This window comes from Pseudoliparis swirei, chromosome 18 (genome assembly GCF_029220125.1).
Source record: "Pseudoliparis swirei isolate HS2019 ecotype Mariana Trench chromosome 18, NWPU_hadal_v1, whole genome shotgun sequence".
Lineage (NCBI taxonomy): Eukaryota > Metazoa > Chordata > Actinopteri > Perciformes > Liparidae > Pseudoliparis > Pseudoliparis swirei.
Window position 1 is genome coordinate 12203047 of NC_079405.1, and position 20966 is coordinate 12224012.

Here is a 20966-nt window from a genome sequence, read left to right on the forward strand (position 1 = left end):
ATTTGTTTTGAATTTTCATCTTGAAGTAAATGTACCAACTGGTGTGAGAATGGGGTCGGAAGAAAGGTCTTTGGCAACCTATGAGAGTTTATCGTGTTTTAGGCATAATTGCAGTTTGTTTGTGACAGTGTAATAATAATACAATATCACTTCTAGGCTTGAGTGAGCAAATATAGTCAAAGTGAGTGAGCTAGAAAGATGAAGGGAATAGTTTTTATTGAATTTCTTTCTTAATATTTAAGCAACGTATTGGTAATATGTTTTTTACTGGCTGTTATTTGTGTACATCTCAAACAATAGTGTTGTAATTCCTGTTATCCTAGTTTCACGATTGCATGCTATTGCAAAATCCAGCTGAGGCTGATGGGAATGTCAGTCATTGATTGTTCGTTAAATTTGGGCATAAACCAAAGTAGTGGACAAATTACATTTTTTACCTGATGATGGTGCAAACCAAAGTTCACAAAGACTGAATGTCTGACAAATTTCATGGCAATTTATTCAATCGGTGTCGAGACATTTCCCTCCTAAACACAAATATCAACATGCTGGATGAAAAGTTGGGGCGGAATCACCAAAGTCAGTCGGGTTCACCATAATAATATTAATAATTTCTGGTCCAAAGGTCTTGGCGAGCCATCCAACAGTTGAGATATTTAATTCTGGAAAAACTAAATACAAATACCTGTTGACTACAGAGTACAAGAAAGGGATCCAGTCACAAGGAAAAATAGATTTTATTTAAACAAAAAAATACATCGCCTGGAAAATATGGCCCAGATCAGTTATTATTTCTCATGTAATAAATGGCATAAATACAAAATAAAATAAATATTAAATTAAAAAAATTGACAGTTGTATTAAGACACAATGTAAACAAACAAGACTTGAGGAAAAATGCATCATGTGGTACAGAGAGACCAACTACAAAACATAACTGTGTGATTCTTTGCCCTGAGTGGAATTATAATTCCAAATTTAAAAAGCAAGTCTCATTGATCCTATGTAGAAAAACAAATCGATTTAAAGATCCAGAAACACTGGCAGGATAAAGTGAGTGCTTGGAAGAAAACGCCCTTAAAATTGTAAAAAGCATTACATTTTTCAGTCATTCAGTAAATACAAACCAAGCACCCTCACCGTGTCTCACATGTTGCTCTTATAATTGTTGTATTAACTACATCACATAACTTATGTTTATGTTCAACATATAAAACATATTTACATGAAGATAAATTATTTGTCTTCCGTTATTATAAAGTACTTAAGTGTTTCTGATCTCAGTCCGTTCTTAGTAGCTTGGAGGGTCCTCTTCAGTCGCGCCATAAAATGAACCCCCTGCAGTGTAGCTGCCCCCCCCCCCCTCTCACTTCAGTCCTCCTCGAGAGTGAAATGGCAGGTCAGTCAGTGCACTTTGATTTGGAGGAATGCTTAGATCACACTGCAAACACGCTGAGGGAGCTGGTCTCGTCTTTCAGGCCCAGGATGCTGTATGCTATCCTCTTCATGTGTCCGGGCAACCGCACTCCAATATTCCTGATGTCTCTGAAAGGACAAGGTAATTAATACCGTTTTACGAGTGCTAAAAACAATTTGCACTCTGTTTTGCATAAAGAGACTACAAAGGGACTTGTAAAGCACCGATTCCCATTGGGGAGTACCTAAACTAAATTGTTTAATTTGGAACGCAAGATGCACGAAGAGCATTAGAAAGCAATGCATACTTGGTTTAAATAGATTGATTAAAAGTACCGAATTAACAATTAACTGATGAACTGTTTGTGCAGGACTGTAGCGGAGCTGCAGAATAAAAAAGGCCACCCCTGTGGGAGCTATGGCAGTAGAGAATGATAGGAATGACGTGGCAGGGTGAGGTATTTCCACATGCACAAACTGGCTGACAAATGTTCAAGCGGAGAGCTCAATACTTTCTGTGTTACTACAAAGTGTGGCCTTTTGCCAGATTAAAACCAGTGCAGCTGCACCTGTGCCATGTGTGCACTTACTCGTGCCTCAAGGCGAGCACCTGCTCCATGGACGTGATCCCAGCGCGAGCAAAGCTTTCGTTGTACTGGCTCATTTTGATGGACTCCAGCCACTCGGGCACCGACCTGAACACGGGGCCGTCACAGCCGCTGGTGCTGGGCAGGCGGATGGACACGCTGCAAGGAACAGTGTATATTAGGATTATTCATCATTTACTGCCACGTTATGTTCACCGAGTGCATGTAAAGGAATGTTTTAACCAATTTTAATACAGTTCTAGTTGAAAGAAAAAAGTGGGAGACAGATCTAGAAATTTAAATGGTCCATGAATATTTTATCTACACAAGGGTTTATAAAAACGTAGTTAAGTGGTGTAATTCTCCATATAATTAATAATGCACCCGAGAGGATTGGTGTATTTTATAGTAGTTCATTTAATTTAGTTTCTTTCACTTTGTGACCAAATCATAAAGTACGATGAAAATAAAGTTCATACCGTGGGTCAAAGTCAGCGATGGTTTTCAAAGACTCTGGGCTTCGGAGCAATTTGTCCAAAATGTTGACGATGTCTGTGAAGCGAGGTCGTTTGGAGCGGTCGTGCTGCCAACACTGGAGCATGAGCTGGTAGATGGCGGACGGGCAGTCCATCGGAGCAGGAAGCCTGAAGGCCTCGTTGATGGCCTTCATGACCTGAGGAAGAGGGAAGGAAGCTCTTAGATCTCTTGTATATTTATGAGTGTAGTGACAGAACGTCTGGAAAAAGGGGGTACGTTCGTACGCTGACGTCAACGGTTAATTTGAAGAAGATGCTAAGAAACTACTTTGGACATCAACGTTCTACCACCACAGACTCTCTCGATGGTTATACACATTAAAGTTTGACCTCCAGGCAGAAGAAATCCTTCATCTCAACCACGAGGAGGAGGACATACCTCATGGTTGCTCATGTCCCAGTAGGGCCGTTCTCCAAATGCCATGACTTCCCACATGACGATGCCGAAGCTCCACACGTCGCTGGCTGAAGTGAATTTCCTGTAAGCGATGGCCTCGGGGGCCGTCCAGCGGATTGGAATTTTACCTCCCTGACGGACGAGAAAAATCACGAAATCATGTTAAATGTGTGAAGGGAGTGGAAACACAAAGCGCTGAAAGACCACCACTTTAATTTAGACACTTGAGGGAAAATGCCATTAGCACTCTTGCATTTGTTACTTGAATAAACGATTGTTCCGTCTCTGCTTTAAGGCAGTTAAATGTGCAGCTGCTCCACTCACTCTTGTTGTGTAGGTGCCCTCTGCATCATCCTCCAGCACACGCGACAGCCCAAAATCAGACACTTTACACTCCAGGCAGCTGTTAACCAAAACGTTTCTTGCTGCCAGGTCGCGGTGGACGTAGTTCATGTCGGAGAGGTATTTCATGCCGGCAGCTATTCCACGCAGCATCCCCGCGAGCTGATATGATGCAATCTCTCCATCACGGTCCTAAAGGAAAACAATACATCGTTTAAATTAAATGACACTTTCCTTTAAGGAAAACAATTCACCATTTAAGATATATCACTCTTGCCTTTAATTAAAAGTCGAACACAATATACATTTTGTACTATGTTAAAAAAAATAAAGTTCCGAAGCAAAAAAATGCTAAAAGAAAAAGGATAATATCGTTAAACTCAAAACAGTTTGCTGAAATTTTTGTTTGCACTCTTAAGATATATTAAAGCCTACAAAAAAATAATGTTCAAGTCTGAAGCTCAAGTCATGTGACCTTCCTGTTGGCAACAAAATGCATGTGCCTACCTTCAGATATGTGTCAAGAGCTCCATTCTCCATGTATTCAGTCACTAGCATGAAATGCTTGACTGAAAATTAAAAGAAAACTTATGTTTAGCGAAAGCAAAACACACAAGTAGTTGATAGAAAGGAGTTGAGAAGGATTGTTTGACTTCTGTCTGAGGTGAATGACTCACATTTGGTGACAACTCCCTCCAGGCGGATGATATTCGGGTGGGAGAACTGACCCATGATGCTGGCCTCGCTCAAGAAGTCTTGCCTCTGTTTTTCCGAGTACCCTGGTTTCAGGGTCTTGATTGCCACGGCAACCTCCCCTTGCTTGGGAGTCTTCATCACGCCCCAAAACACTTCCCCAAACTCTCCTGATTGGCAGACGGACAACAAGAGAAAACATTAAAAACTGCGCTCTGAGATTTTATTTTTTATGTGATTTCTTCTTCTTCTTTTTATGAAACACTTACCAACACCGATGACTTTTTGTTTGCTGATGGCCGTGGGGTCAATTTCTTTGACAAACTTCTGGATGGCGATATTCGGATCCTCATACATGTGTGGATCAACATAGGTCTTCAGAGGCTTGAGGTGATCTATGGAGGAAAGGATGACCAGAACAGTAGGCTTAATAATAAAATAATTAACTATTATTATTATTATTGCATGTACAGAATGGTTTTCTAACCTGTTGAGAAGTAGGGATCTTCAGGTCCTCCCCTGCCACGAGTGTTCAGTCTCCTGAGAGGACAACACAAATAATCACTACGGGGCTAAACAGAATACAGACAGCTTTTTAGTGATTGCAGGTCAGTCTCTGCTGAAAGAGACCAAAGCTGTATTCAATAACAGCACCAGCTATTACTGATAAACCCTCCCTGAGCAGTCACACCAGAAAATCTTCAATTTACTCGCGCATGTGGGACATAATCACAGAGTCTGCCGTTCTGTAGATAACATTTATCAGAATGGCACGGGCGTTGGATGTGGGTATGAAGCACGTTGTTACCCACCGTTTACGCAGCAGCAGCACGGCCACCACAACGAGCAGAATAATCGCTACTCCGACTACAGCCCCCATCACCATGGTGGAGTTGTTCTGGATCTGAGACTCAGCTGCGCAAATCACAGAAGGATTTTTTAAAAATTAGCAACTAAATATGTGAAATGGGAGTTTATACAGAGAGACTAGTTTCATGTGTTGTAGATGTTACAGCTGCTGGTACCTAAAGGTGCGGTGAAGAACTCGTGCTCCACACTGTAGCTGCCGGGGTGTCCTTCAGGGCTCAGGGCCTGGACCCTGAACATGTAAGTCGTGTCTGGGGTGAGGTCATTAATTTGGACGGAGCCTTTTTCCAAAATCAGCACCGTGTAGGTGGTCACATCACGCTCGCCCTCGTCATCCTGTGGAAAGGAAAGTGGGTGGATTAGAACAATTTTGGAGCAATTTGCAGCCTCAACTTTGAATGAGGGGAGGGGAGGGGGCAAAAGAGCACAAAGGACACCGGCTTACTTTTCTGCGGTACATAAGCTCGTAGCGGTGATTGATGTGGGCGGGAGGCCTGCGAGACAGAGTCCAGGACAGAGACAGGCTGGTGGGGCTGCGATCATCCAGATGGATCAACGTCACCTTCGGGGGATCTAACGGTCGGTGAGAGACAGAGAGCAAAATAATGGTTAGTGACTAATCATAGTCTTTGGGAGGGAGATTTGGACATTAAAGCCTTTGGAATTCAGTGGGTCAGACTGAATTCCTCTTTGTGTAGTCGGCCTTTCTTCTTGTAAAACGTTTTTTTAATGGCAAATACAAAAGCAAATTGAAGAATGTCTAAATATCTAAATGTCCATTTAGGGTTCTGAAGACAACAAACTATTTTTTTTTTCTAAACTCAAGATAATTGCAAAACATAGTTTGTAAAAACATTTTATGGTCACTTCTTAACTAAAAGTGTACCACATCAATACATTCCTACATAGTGGGTTTTAATTTCACATTTTTCCCCACATACAGCAGTGGGCTTTGAGAAAGTAAAACCAATTTAATGTCGAGACAAGAACACAAGATGAAATAAAAACACAAAGAAAGAACTTTCCATGTGATGGAGCTCACCGGTGTAGTCCAGAGCGGTGGTGATGCTCGCGATGGGCCTGTCGGTAGCGAACTGGGACACGCCGCTGTGAGCCTCGACGGTGAACGTGTAGTTCAGATGAGAATCCAGGTCACCAACGACGACCGTGGTGTCCCGCAGGTCTGTCGGACCTGGCTCGAAACGGATCTTCTCGCCACAGGGGACACACACGGCCTCTTGGCAGTGCTCGCACACCACACTGTAAGCGAGGTCACTGCGGCCCCCGGTCACCAGCGGTGGGCTCCAGAACAGCTGCAGCCTGCCCTGTGCCGACAGGGTGGCGGAGGTCAGGTCACGAGGGGCACTGGGTGGGGCTTTGGGGAGGAAGGCACAGAACAATCAGCATGATATTTGTTTGATTGGATGATTTTGCCGGTAGCGCGACAGTGTGATGGTTACCAGAGCAGGCTGACGATGGAGTGTCTGAAGGGGAGCGGAAGAAACCTTCCTCACATTGACATTCGGTGGCGCCGGCTGCAGAGGGCTCGCTGTTATCAGGACAAACCTGGCACAACTCATTTGATACAGACGTCTTGAAGTAGCCTGGTTTGCATGCTGTGAGAGAGAGAGAAAGAGAGAGAGAAGGTGAGGGTGTGTTACTTTAAGCTTGACTTTAGGAGCCACTGAAACAAACACAGGAAGTGATGACTGATCTAAAGGCAAACAATGAAGCTGTCTCTGTAATACCAGTCCATTCCACCCGACAGGAAGCATTTGTTGCGAGTAACCTATAATCACTGAGGCTTTGTATCCAGAGGAATGAAAAGGGATTTTCCTCACGATCTGCCTCTACTCGCCTTTCTCGCCCGAAGGCCTAATCTCAGGTCACACTGCCAGTGTCAACCGGATGACGGCAGAGCTTTAAATCCATCAGGTGATCTGATCTGCCTTTCCCGTGTGACCTCTCGGCTCATTTTCTCTGGCAGATAATATTCGTGTTTTTGCCAAAGGAAACGGCTCCGTGGTGGAGGGCTGCGATGGACAGTCTTCCAGGGCATGGGAGGTTAATGAATGTGCCGAGTGGACAGAAACCAGGACGCAGGAGCTGCAATTCAGTCTGAGGCTGATGTTTCCTTCCTTTCCTCCTTCCTTCCGCTAACCCTCTGCACCAATCGCAAATTACAGCATCCGAGGTCGAATAGTTAAGAGAACGAGAGAATCCGGACGTAGGAAATGCTGCTGGAGAGTATGATTTTCAGTGTGTTTACGGAAACAGACCCACATCCGTTCTGGGGTGATAAAGGGCTCCTGCACAGTAAAAAATGAAAAACTTTAAAAGAATGATCTTATGAAAGACCTCCTCTCTCTGCTTTCATTCTTCCGTCTCAGATGGGAGGAGGCTTTCATCTGGCCCTTGTGCTGGTGGCCGTGAGAAGAGGTCGAGTGAACCCTGGATTAAAGACGTGGCCGCGTTGCTTCACCATTCAGGCGGAGAGACCTTTGCACTCCAAGTATTGCCGCCGAGGAGGAGAAGGAGCAGGTTGAGTTTGAGTAGGAGGGATGAAGATGAATAGAGGGATGGATGGGGGATGGGGGCAAAGGTCTGGAGCACCAACAGAAGTTCTCTCTGGGGAGTCCCTCGGCGGCAGTGGGGGTGTAGCGGAGGTCCTTTCCATAAGAAAAGGGGGCCAGCCCATTTCATCTTGAGCTGCAGCAGCAGGACCTCTGTCACGTACCAAAGAAACTCAAGCCCTATTCATCTATTGTCTCGGAGATAGGACCGAGTGGTGCCATAAATGTTGCCTCACTCATTATAAAACTCCCAAATCGCGGCATGTGTGCGACGTATGAATATAAACATCGGTAATGCAAACTTTGGCAACGACGGAGTCGCACATTAACTTTGAATTCATGCTTTAGCGCTATTTTGTAAATCTAGAAAAAGGGTTGAAATACTGTTTTCATTTCATCCAAAACTTAAATGTTTCCTTCTCGAATTAATTGAATCGTCCCGCGCTCCTTCACGACTGAGACTTAAGTTCCACAAAAGGACTTAAGTTCCACAACGGTGCATCTGTTAATTTAATCCGTTTTTGGCTCTTTGTGTTGACCCATTGTTCTAATGAGTGGGAACATGGATTAGGGAGCTAGTTGCGTGTGTTAACAACCGGATGAAAGAGCAAAGGGAGGCAAAGCGGGGCATGTCATTGGCTAACAGCTGTCCTGTTGCTCTCCTAATCCTCTTGACTAAATTACACTCCACACCTAACCAAGCAGCCACGGAACTAACCACCCTCATGCGCCAACTGTCGACTGACTCCGCACCCTCCGACAACCTTCTTATTTGTGTCCGTCAGCATTCCTCCTTCTGTCGCTTTACTTCCTTTTCCCACAACAGTTGTGCTCTTCAGTGGAATGCGAGACCACGGGCCTCGAAGGATCTCACTTTCTCTCTTAAAGTGAAAATAGGGCGTCGATACAAGCTCCAACATACTCAATGCGTTTTAACTTTTGTAATAAACAAGTTTGCTGCATCCTAACACGAAAGGTCATCCTCCAGACTTTGTCGTGAGTGAACATTTCCTGTCTTCTTCTGCCAACTTTGGTTTCAGGTGATTGGCTCAGAGTCCACCTGTTGTCAGAAACATCAACGTCTGAACTAATCTTCTGCCAGGACTTCCTCCCCGCATTCCTCTTATTATTAATTTGTACTGCCTCAAGACAATATTTACTCAATGAGGCACTGTACTTATCCATCAATGTTATGTAGGGCTGTGACTAATACCACAGAACTTCCATAAACTATTAATCTTGCAACTAATAGATTGTATATACGGCCTAATAAAATGTCACAAAAAAGTTAAAGTAATTTCCTAAATCTTAAGGTGACGTATTCAAATGTTCAGTTTCGTCCAACTGAAAGATTTTCAGTTTAGAGTGATTAAAAAAAACGAGAAGAAAAACAATTGAAAAGCATTTTTGGAAGACAAAGGGATTTAAAAGGATGAATCCATTGTCTAAAATAGTTGCCAAGTATTTTCCGTCCATTAACTAATGGCTTGTTTCTTTAAGCTGGTAGTAATTATCTTCTGTCTCATAGAAATGACTCCAAAAAGAGACCAAACTCAGCCAGTCAAGGTGACTCGGATAAACCACAGCCTGACTCAGTCTAACCGCCTATAGGCGTGTCGGCCCCGTCCCTGTAATCTGTGGTTCCGGTCGCCTTAGCAACTGGCACAAAACAAATATTTCAGGAGGAGAAGACGCAGCACTCAGGTGTTATTCTGAGACATTCACACGGCTCCTTCCTTTAGTCAATCAGAGCTGTCGGTGACGTGACGGTGAAAGAATTCCTTTCAAAACTCCCTGCAGCATACTGTGCCCTTCCTCCCTCCTTCCTCTTCTTTCTGTACCCTCTCTCCTCCCACATTTCCTCCAGACAGCTCAACTCACCACACCCGAGAAAGACAAATTCCACACCATCGTTCAGTATGAACACCGGACATATCGACTCAGGTTCATTTGTGTATGTTAATCGCAGGTCAGGGCAGTAGATACTGCAAAGTTGTTGCTTACCTTACCTTTCTATAGGTGTCATTCATATAAATAGACAAAAGTACAAACCTTCAAAAGTATGTTCCCAAATTGTTAGAAAATCGACTTCAAAATGTTCTGAATGGTTAAAAAGCTCTTATGTCCTTTTAAAGGAGAACTTGTTCCCTTTTTCAAAGGCTACTACAACAGTATGCTTTTTTCTACACACATTTTGCAGTTTGTATACAATAAATAAATGTACTTTAATATTTGAGTGAAATAATCTCATCCAAAGAGAAGGCTAAATATCTGCCCAAATATGTAATACTTGTTTTAGTTTGAACTCTTTTCCACATTTTTTTAGCTCTTCCTTTTCTCTTGAGCTGTATATTGTGGGACAATAGTGTCAATTTTAACACATTCAAAACGCATTCAAATTTGGGAAAAAAACATATTTGAGTATATATGATCAAATCTCCAGTGTAAAGAACAACATATGGAGTGGGGACACAGCTTCTTGTGCTGGACATTATCACCAGCCATCGAGCTATCCATAAAACTGCCTCAGCCAATCCCATTCCGGGCTCCTGAGAAAAACAGTAGAAAGAATGTGCTCTTTGCCAACAGGTAGACGGATGAGACATTGAAATCTCCCAGTTTTTTAAAAATCTAGATCACATGGAGCAATCTGTAGTCGCTGTAAAATCAAAACAAAACATCTCGTCCGTTTCCTCCCTTTCCAATGCTCCATCTACGCCATCCGACCGATTCAACACAGATACGGGGTTTTTTTGTGATAAACTTCCAACCGAACTAGACATAATTCACATTCCTCTGTGCTCATTCCTCACACTTTGCCAAAGCGGTGGCTGGCGGAGATTCATTTACTACGACTCGCATGGCAATGAAAACACGCCTCAGTGGAGTGCGCGGCCTACTTCTGGCAGTGCTTACCTTGGCAGGAGTCCCCGGTGGTTTGGTAGCCGGCGAGACACTTGCACTGGTCCACGGGAACCACCCATTCCCCCTCGGCGGTGCAGTAGATGCGTGGGGTGGCCTGACTCACGGCATTCTCCACACAGGCTCCCTCCACCTCCCTGAGAGCATCGGCCACCGTCTCCGGGAAGGCCGCCAAGCTCTGCACCGTGGACGGGCATGTTTTGTAGTACACTCTGACGGACAGCAGAGCCACACAAGCGCCCATGTCTTGAAAAGCCAGGTAGAAGCCCTTTCGAGACAGAGGCCCCACCGTCCTGGTCTCGGTGTTGACCTTCAGTGTTGACCGCGTGACCTCGTCAGGAGCGATGGTGGCGACTTTGCGGAACTGGCCTTTGCGGAAGTTGGTTCCCACGTCAGCGTCGGCCTCGGAGATGAAAAGGTTGAAGGTTTCCTTGCAGGCGACAGAAGCGCCATCAAAAGTGTTGCAATCTCGCACAATAAAGCGAAGCTCCACAGAGACTCGCGTCGACCCCGGGCGCCGCTGGATGAAGGTTGTGCGTAACCAGTTGTCCTGTTCAGTAGAGTCGATGCTACAAACGCTGTAGGTATAGAAAAGTGAGCCATTCACCACCGTCTGTACGATCTCCCACTGTAGGACAGAAAAAGATAAAGACAACGGAGAGGGATTAGTTTTAAGGGCAAAAGTCACGGTTAGATACAGCAATGAAAGGAGGGAATAAGTACAGGGTTCAGAGGCTTTGTTGTGGCTGAGAACCAGTTTTATTGATGAGACACCTCCTCTTTCATGCTGACTTAAGAAGCTCATAAAGTGCAGACTTGAGCTGGAGCTTTTTTTCCACACATTACGATTATTGGCCTGGCCATGTGCTGTGCTCACGTCGTGTGTGGTTTCCTTCTGACACGCGAGGGTACATGTGTGCGAAATCCAGCAAATACAACTGTGGACTACCAACTAACATTTATGGCAACTAAATGAACTTTATAAGCACAGTGGCCGCTTAATAGGCAACACTTAAGACTTTTTAAGAGTGGGAAGCAATGACGAGCAGAAAGATTAAAGCCTTCGTATAACATTAAAACGAGACGCCAATGCTTTACTTAAACTGTTAGAACAGGGAGGCATTCATATTACACCATTTAAAATAATTAAACTGATTAGAGCAGCACTCTGTGATGTAAATTGTTAAAGTTTGTCATTTTCATAGTTCCACATATTAGCTCCTCTATTATTTGATCAAATTAATACTGAATTTCAGACAATTACTTGTAATTACTATCCAACTTCTATTGCCCACTGGTCAAGTGTTCTGAAGCCAAGACCACACCTTGGAAATAGTGACTCCTGGTACAAATTTTAAATACATTTTACAAGTGTGAAAAAGTTGGAATAGAACAAAGCTAAGTTTGAGGGACAGGGGGGAAACCCTATATGATCAAACGAGAGCACTTAGATCTTCGAGAACGTAAGGAGAAACGTTACCCACACAGTGGAAGTGGCCATGTCCTGTTGCTTTTTTTAGATGGAAAGCCACTGAACTATAGATAGAGGGAGGGTTCTCCACACATGGGCCATTCTTGTTTTCTCTTTTACTTATGTCTTACCACAACCTTACATATCATCCCACTGATGTTATCTCTAAATCTGAGAGGATTCACAAGAAAATGTTGGTTCATTGGTTTAATGCCAGAATGAAAGCTACCTCCTTTGAATGCATGACGGCACTGTACATTTAAATGTAGATTGACCCTTGACATTTTAATGGGATTCATAAGTTCTTTATGAAAGGGTAGCGTTAAGACAAGACTAGCTGAGCTCTGCCAAACCTCATTCAGTGGACCGAATGAGCAGAAAGAAGCCACGGTTATTGTTGCTAAACAAGGTTCAAATCCCCACATCAACTAATCTTCAGCTGCCTCTTTGAATCATTTGTTGTCTTACTCAGAGAGGTAATTTCAAGTCTTGAACCTGAAGTCTTAAAAAATGCCTGTTGAGGTATAAATACTCACTCCGTTCTCATATGGCAACGTCAACCAGCCCAACTCTGATCCCGAAGCTCTCATATCCAGCAATACTTCTACAGAGACAAACAGAAAAAACATATTAGAACAAAGCACAGAAGCTACTAAAGACATACATCATACATGTATGTATGTGTGCATACATAAACACACACACATATACATATATATATATATATATATATATGCACACACATCCACACAGGAATAAACTAATAGTACTTAGGAAATGACTAGGTCTGGACTGCACAACTACATTCTCTGCCTTGATCTCGGGGGCAGCAGCTTTATGAGGGCACATGCCATGCTTTGACAGTCTAATCTGGCATGTCGGTCTGATTCAGGACTTCATTGACCGTGTCCTCCAGGTCCAGGATACAGGACTCATAACGCCTGAGAAAGGCGTAGGCCGTTAAATTACCGTGACCGGAGAACTACATGGATATGCACCACAAGTGAAACAAGAAGTCTGACATGTTAAGGCATGTCACAGGTGCACTTTAATCCCACACTGACCACCGACAGTAACAAATAATAATAATAATTAAATAAATTGATAATCCGATCTTTTAAACTATGTTAGAAATATATATATATATATATATATATATACTATTTAAATGAATAAAAATCAGGTTATAATAGTAAATAGGTATTTTCACACGTATATCGTGTTTTAGACACTTGATGAACAACTAAACAGAACAGAGAGTTGTGTGGGTTCGCACTTTAAACCTAAAACAGAAGTTACATTTAATAAGCAGACTATCAAATCCCAACCTCCTGACTCACGATGTCCGGGAAAGCTCAGCCACACTTATTTCTTTTTACACCACGCGTGAAAAACTTACGTTCTTTCGACTGGAGGCTGATAAAAACTTGGTTGGTGAATAAAAACAAGAACAAGTTGACCAGACGGAGCTCCATGATTCCACACAACTTTGGATAAAGTCGTGGTTTGAAATCCTAAAGTCTCGCTGCTCTCCTCCGTCCGTCCCGCTGGCTCCACTTCTCCAAATACTTCACTCTACCGGCTCAGTGAGCACGAGCCCGCAGTCCATTGAGAAACAGGTGGCGTCATTGCCCCGCCCCCTGCACATTGGAATGCTGAAGTTCTCCAAATTTGGTAATATGGGGGCGGGGCCTAGACGATTTGACCGCACCTGTTTCATTGAGAAGGATAATACATATTAAACACATTTTTATATTAAGTTATTACGGTTAATTTAACAACCCTGCAAAAATAATTCCGATGTGTCTGGACTGCTGGTCTAGGCACAGATGGCAAATAAAAAACCTTAAACCTTAAACCTTAAACCTTAAACTTAAACCTTAAACAACAAAAGATCAATGCAAAAGACTAAGTAATTGTTTTCACATTTTGCAAGTTTGTCAAGCAGTGATGGCGTAAGTAGAAATACCCCGAAGTTAACCATCATAAATGTGTCCTCTACTAACAATGCACTAAAAATTATTAAAGTTGTGTATCATGCAAATTAATCCTTACAGAGTATATTATTATATTTACTCAGTGTTTGGACCCCTTACTTGAGTTGAAGTTGTAAAATATGAACTATTTTAATATTGATGATGCAGACTATAGTATAAAGTACTGTAATATGAAAATATCCAAGTATAAGTACCATACAATTGTAGTTGAGTACAATAATTCAGTACAAATACTTCCAATGCAACAATATTTCTAAACTTGGTTGTTATTAAAATATTGTAAGCCTTTTAATTTGTGAAGGTTAATACATCTAATTACATTACATGCAGTTTATTTTGCTATTGTTTCCTACATGTTTTTATATTAGTATTGTGGAGAGGACAGTGTGGGGCAATACTCTGAAGTAACTCAGTTCCATTATTAAATGATGACCTTTAAACATTTTTAAACAAAGCAGACAATTATTATTTTGTTTCTTCATTTAAGTCTTTCATTGAGTTTCTTAGCATGGACTGTATCTTTAGTGCCATGGCGTGGGACCAAGCTGTACCAGAGCATGGCTGTAAGATCCATAGTCCATGCGTAAAGACACCTGTGCTTGGAGTTTCAACATACATTTAAAAACCTTCTTGGATCTTTTATCTGTGCTGGGATTGGGGCAGTGGGCTAAATGTGTCAAACAAGTGTCAGTAAAATACTACAAATATATTTGGGCTTTACTAGCTTTTCAAATAGAACGAGTGTTAAAGCTGGACAATCTTTTTCGTCTTGAATCCTGCACATCTCGTCCAGGACTTGTCTTTCCCACGACTGGTAAAGGAGGGGTCAAGTGGGAGGGGGTGGTCTTGTATGAATATATGACTACTAATGAGACGCTCCTCATAAAGAACCTTACAATTTGGGTATGAATATGGGACCACAAAGAAGATCTGACAATAGATCACCTAGCAACTCTTATCTGGAGGAATTTCAGAGTCAAGTCTTCTCCATGAATCGTTGTGTACTTGGAGAGTAGAGCCCCTCGATTTGAGAGCAAATCACAGCCGGCCACCCTGACAAAGACCCCAAAAAACCAACTGAAGAGGCGGACATTGTCTTTTCAGACGTTAACGTACACGGACATCAATTATAAAACAGACAGATTGAACGATGTTGGTGAAATAATAGATGAACAAGTTGAGTGAGGCTTTCTGACCTTCAATTGAAAAACACTTTAATTGCTTACACACAAATTGCAGTTTAACATGTTAAGGATATCCAACAGAACAGGAAAAGAAGAAAACATATTCCTTCTTATTAAATAATGCTCTGCACGTATAGATCAGCCTTTATTTCTTATCATGAGATTGAATGTGTTTATATTCCTTAAAGTTTAACTTGTCAAATACCAGCTCTTTAACTAAATCTAAGTTTCATGTCATGAGGGAAAAAATGTGATCTGCTTTTCAATCATACAAAGACCTGACACCTTGCTCTAAGATGCAGACATCCTTCACCTTTAAATGATTCCACACACTTTGTTTTCAGTGTGAACGGCCACTTGAAGCAAACTTCCATCTTAAGCGTATCTCAGTGATACACACTAAGGTACGCTAAAGTGTTATCTTCGAGTGTGTTAACGCTTAGACTCTGAGAAGGGGTTTCTGTTGTCAACCAGTTCTCGAAAGTGTCAAAGGTTAACACCCTCTCTAACGCACAAGTATGCAAAGGCTTCTTTTTTATCCACCTAACAGTGCCTGCGTGCTGCTGGAGAGCAGAGTGCAGCCTCACATCAGCGCTGAGCCCCCCCCCCCCCCCCCGGGGTGCCCAAACAACCCCCTCCGCCCCCTTCTGGTCCCCGGCTTCTGAGGGTGATGACAACACAAAAGTACTTCACACTGGGGGCTGGGTCGGCATTTTGTGGGTCAGTGAATAGCAGGCCGGAGCAGCAACGCCATGTCATTCAGACCCTGCTCCGCTCACACCCCCTGCTTTCCTCACACGCCTCGTGGTATCAGCAAACAGAGAGGTGGAACACTATTGAAAACACCGGGGAGTTTGTGTGTGGTGCCAACATAAAATACGCCTACTGTTTTCCACCATTCCACCATCTCAGTGAGGCCCCATCAAAACCCTTGTTAAGAAGTGATAAATTCACATCTTTGTTAACGCGTTGGGATGGCTACAGCATAACCATTAGTAGTGGAAGAAGTACTTGGCTTATTTACTCAAGTGAATTAGCAATGCCACACAATAACCACTGGCAAAAACCACGTTACATTTCCTACTTAGGGAAGAGTATTTGCAACATGATATAATTATAATATCAAAAGTAAACATTATATAGAGAAGACTGTCAGTGTTTCATTAATATATTATGGAATCATTATCATTTATGCTTTAACATTCAAGCATACTTTAATGTTGTACTTGTCGAAGTGGAGATAGTGTTACTCCTTCATTGGTTTCAGACACTGTAAAATGTTTTGTATGAGAATATGCAACCTAAAAAGGAACTAGTGAGTGTAAGTGTTAAAAAATGCGGTGGAAAAAAGAGCAATACATACAAGTACCTCAAAGTTAAATTGAAGTATAGTATTTGAGTAAATGTACAGCTACTTTTTACAACAGCTACAGTGCATGTGGATAATTTAATTGTATTTTTGTTGCTAATCAATTCTTCACCTAAACTTATTTTCTTTTATTGTTAAAATGTGGTGAAAATAATATTTGATGTATCATTTGATGCATTTTCATCTCGCAATATCTATATTTTTAAAGAAATAATAGTATTTAGAGTTTGCTTGCTATCAAAAACTAACATTCTACATTGCAGTGATCACAACGTGGCCTTAAAGAAAGCAGTCTTGATTACTTTTATGACAGAAGAAACCAGACGTCGATTCAGATATCTGGAGCGAGGCTAAATGTTTTGATAATCTTGTTGGTTTTAAGTTTTTTTTTAGCCTGTGAGGTAGAACTTTGCAAATCACAACATCAGATGTGACCACAAAAACACAAGGTATCTCAGCCCGACAACCACGACATTGTTTTATTCAATGTATTTGTATTGACACAATATGAAACCGTACTGATACACTACACACAAATAAACTTTAAAACATTTTTTTTTAAAGTGACTAATTTCTGCAACTACATTACAGGAGCAAATAAAGTCCCTCGCCAAAACTGTATACAAAACCCAGAGAGCACATATTGTGATGTATATGCCCACAATAGTGTGCTCTAATAATTACACTAATCCCAAACCACCATCCTTTTATGTTCCTAACAAACAGGATGGATTTTGAGGAAGCTTCTTCATTCTGTGCTCTGTTGTCTGGACTGAGTGAATAGCCTGTGCATTGTTTTGTATTTTCCCGTCCATATCCTCAGTCATCTCGCTTTAAAAGCTCCACATGCCACCTCTGAAAAACACTACCTCTCTTCATTGGAATTTGGGGTGGGTGTCTGTGGTCTATGTGGGCCACATTGTGTGCGGCATAGCATTCAGAAACAAAAGAGAGAACACGCTCCGACAAGTTTTTGTCTTATGAGGAGACGAAATGTGAGAATGTGGTTTTAAACACAAGCATTAGTCATACACATGAGAAAAGTCCATTTGTGGCTTTGCCCCGATCAGTCATCGCTATCTGAATTGGCGCTGACCTCATCAAAGAGAAGTGAACTTTGCAGGTAAAGAGATATTTTTGTGAGAATCCCAAAAAAGATTGTCTCATCTTTGAAATATAAAACTACCAATTATTAATGTTGCCTTTAAAGTTACATAGCAAATAATCACCCATAAACAGCCATTAAAACAATCTGCCTTCGTTCACTGCTCATTATTATACTTGTATTAGTGTGTAACAGGTTGTGTATTCCACTCATCCCAGACTGAGGTCACTATAATCCTCCTCGTGTGACAAGTAAGAGTGGGGGGGACGAGGGCATGACTGAAAGTGAAATCTCCTTCAGTAAAGACCCGTGTTAAATGTAATTGGTGTTGGCAAAGGGGCCTAATAAAGATGACAGCACACATTCATATGCATTTGTTTGTGTGCTCAGCTTGACGAGGTCTGCCTCGCAGGCTTAACAAAGGGAAGGAAGGAAGCCAGGGGCTGAGGGGAATGGCTGGGGGGGTGGGTTGACAACACACACACACACACACACACGTACACACACAGTGGCCCTCCAGCTCACGTCCTGTGGTCTCAAGTCTGCAGTTATAGCAGTGACAGCTGGGCTAGCACGCTCTGCATGGGCTCATTTCTCTTAGCAGCCAACCCCTCCTGTCCACACACACACACACACAGTCTGTGACACACACTCAAAGACACACGCATACAGAATGCTCCATCCTGCTTACTGTTTACATTTCACAGTGGCCAGCCAACTTGGGAGGGCTATATAGCGTGAGCACAGGCATTACAGCTGTTTCTAAGATATTGGTGTGTGTGTGTGTGTGTGTCTTCTTTTACTTCTATCCCTGTGGGGACTTTTACTTGAGTGCACACAAATCCATGGGTACTGGTGTCAACCTTGGGGACCAAAAATGAGGTCCCCACCAGCAGACCCTTCGCACAAGCTTCAAAACAGTGTCTAGACACGCCCTATGCAGTTTTAATAGAAAGTCCAAATGAAAGGCATTTTCAAAACAAAAATCTGTGTGACTATTTATGAATGCACCCCAAAAAAAAGTCCTGCAGTCCTCATGGTGTCAGTTGTTCTGGAATTGTGCATCGCTGTTTAATCACTCTCTTAATTCTATTGGTCAAAAGTAGTATTACAGTTTGGGAATGCATTTTTTTACATTTATTTATTTTGACAAAATAAATTAATAAGGTTGTTTTGTTGCTATATTTTTTATTTGTGAATTTGGGCTGAACAAAATATATTGAATTATTAGGGAAAATGACTTTTAGTTTTTATTCATTAATTTAAAAAATATGAGAATTATAAAGTCTTTTTAATTTACTTTTTAAAAATGTGTATTTTATTGTTATAATGTTATATGCATTTTTTAATACCTTTTTTAAAATACCCCTTTTGAAAAAGATCCTTTTTGAAAACTATACATTTTGAACAATTTTGAAAACAATATAAAGTCAATATTTAAAAAAATTAGAAAAAGGCTTGAAAAATGCCTTTTCATGCTAAACATATTGTGTCTATTTTTGTGTTTTAAATCAGTGGCCATATTGTTTTTTAAACTTTAAAGTCACATTAAATTTAACTGAATTAAATTAAATTGAATCGAGAGAGAGATGGATATATTAATATTCTATTTAATAATTCTCTGATTGCAGTATTTCAGCTTTGTTATCATTAATAGAGCTGAGATTCTCAATAGGACACAGAATGTGTGTTGGGAAGTCAACAGATCATATCCCCGAACTGGTAAAACTTGTTGTGGAGTTCCACATGCTCACAAAAAGCTCTTAACTATACAGTATACCTGCATTTGTGCGTGCGTGCGTGTGTGTGTGTGTGTGTGTGTGTGTGTGTGTGTGTACGTGCGTGCGTGCGTTTGTGTGTGTTAAGATAGATATAGATATAATTCAAATATTATTGAATGCTCCAGAATAGCTATGGAACTGCATGTCAAATTGATTTTACAACATACTGTGCACATGGGATAGAAACACAACACAATAACTCCGAATTTGTGGTGGTTCAAAGTTAAACAATACAAACCTTTCTAAAAAGTAAAGGTAATGTCTCAATTCAGCTGCTACCATATACATTATGTGCATTGGATTGGATCATGCAGCTTCTAAGCCAAGGTCTGTGCTGTAACAACCACAACTGTTCAGAAGAGGAAAAGGGAGGACCAGAAAGGGTGACTGGCAGTGTGGTCAACAACAATCGGATCATTATTTGGCCAAAAGGGCACCTGCTTAGTTTGAGGTAGGTCTGGATTCAGGGAGGGATGACATGAGACAGCTGCACAATGGAGAACAAACAGGAGCTCAATGTTTATCCACACTTTTACTTTTATTTTACTTGTATACTTCTATATCTTTCATCCCTGTTTCTTACTACTGTCATGACAAATTTCCCCTTGGGGATTAATAAAGTATATATCTATCTATCTATATCTATCTATCTATCAAAGTCAGCAGTTTGCGTCATTCAGATTTGTTTATATTTTTTATAAATTGGAGTCATTCGGTGTAGAACGTCTACGGGCCATCTTGTTGATATCGCAGAGGACAGCTGTTAGTTATCAGTTGGAGATGAAGCATTTACAGCTCATGGCATTTGATTTGATTGATGAGCTTCAGACTTTAAAAGTCAATGACTCAAGTAGAAAGCAGCTATACCAATCAGACACCACCAGAGGTCCCTCTTGTGTGGATAATACACTGGTGTGTGCAGCTGCCCCCAAGTGACAGCAGCCAGGGACAAGTTGATATACATAAGAGTAATGACGTTTCATAATCTAATACTCTTAAACGTTTTTAAGATGTAAAGAGAGCATTTGGACTCCATCCCTAAAAGAAATCTTTACTATTACTCTTAAATGTTTTAATTGTACATGCTCTAATATTGCTTGAATTGAATTACGCTGCAATTAGAACTACAGGCTACTTTAAAACTTTGCACAGAAACACATGCAGGATGAAAAGGCGAGGGGACTCGTTGAGAGGCCTCGTGTATGTTGGGCCCCTTCCATACCTTTGGCCCGTCCCTTTAAATCCATATAATGTCCAATGTTACTATCAATAGATCATTGATCTAATATCTACAATACATTAAATGATCAATCTAGGGATAGACTTAAGCCAGTGTTTTCACCTGCATAACCACTAGTAGGCCTACGGTGTTTTATTGGCAATTATGTCCACAGCATCTTCTGTCCAGAAACACCGCCTTTTTTTCTTTCTTTTATTACATATATTTCCCTTTGTATAATAATGTTTAAGACCGATCATTTTCTAATTTAGATTTGTGAGATTCCCTCCTCTGAACCTTGCTCTACAGTTACGCTGGTGATTCATTCTTTTTTGATGAGAGAAGCACTATTTTATGCAGCTGAAGTTGACGGAAATCACTCTTTTTCCAGTCCTTTGATTTAATAACATAAATGCATCCATTTAAAAGCCCGCCATTGTTTTCTATTATACAAATCCATAACGTCTACCTACAGCCTGCGGCATAACGTATACGCAGCGGGACCGT

General features: G+C 41.5%; 1 protein-coding gene across 1 annotated transcript; it reads right to left on the bottom strand.

Moving 5' to 3' along the window:
- Positions 1–721: 721 nt before the first annotated feature.
- epha2a (eph receptor A2 a) lies at positions 722–13323 on the bottom strand. Its single transcript, XM_056438004.1, has 17 exons — positions 13204–13323; positions 12341–12408; positions 10328–10961; positions 6299–6454; positions 5881–6213; positions 5284–5411; positions 4997–5174; positions 4784–4886; positions 4459–4511; positions 4241–4366; positions 3956–4141; positions 3786–3847; positions 3261–3470; positions 2919–3068; positions 2483–2676; positions 2007–2162; positions 722–1545 (listed from the first exon to the last, which is right to left on the bottom strand). The coding sequence occupies exons 1-17, from the start codon at positions 13277–13279 to the stop codon at positions 1437–1439; spliced, it is 2922 nt and encodes a 973-aa protein (XP_056293979.1). The 5' UTR covers positions 13280–13323; the 3' UTR covers positions 722–1436.
- Positions 13324–20966: the final 7643 nt, after the last annotated feature.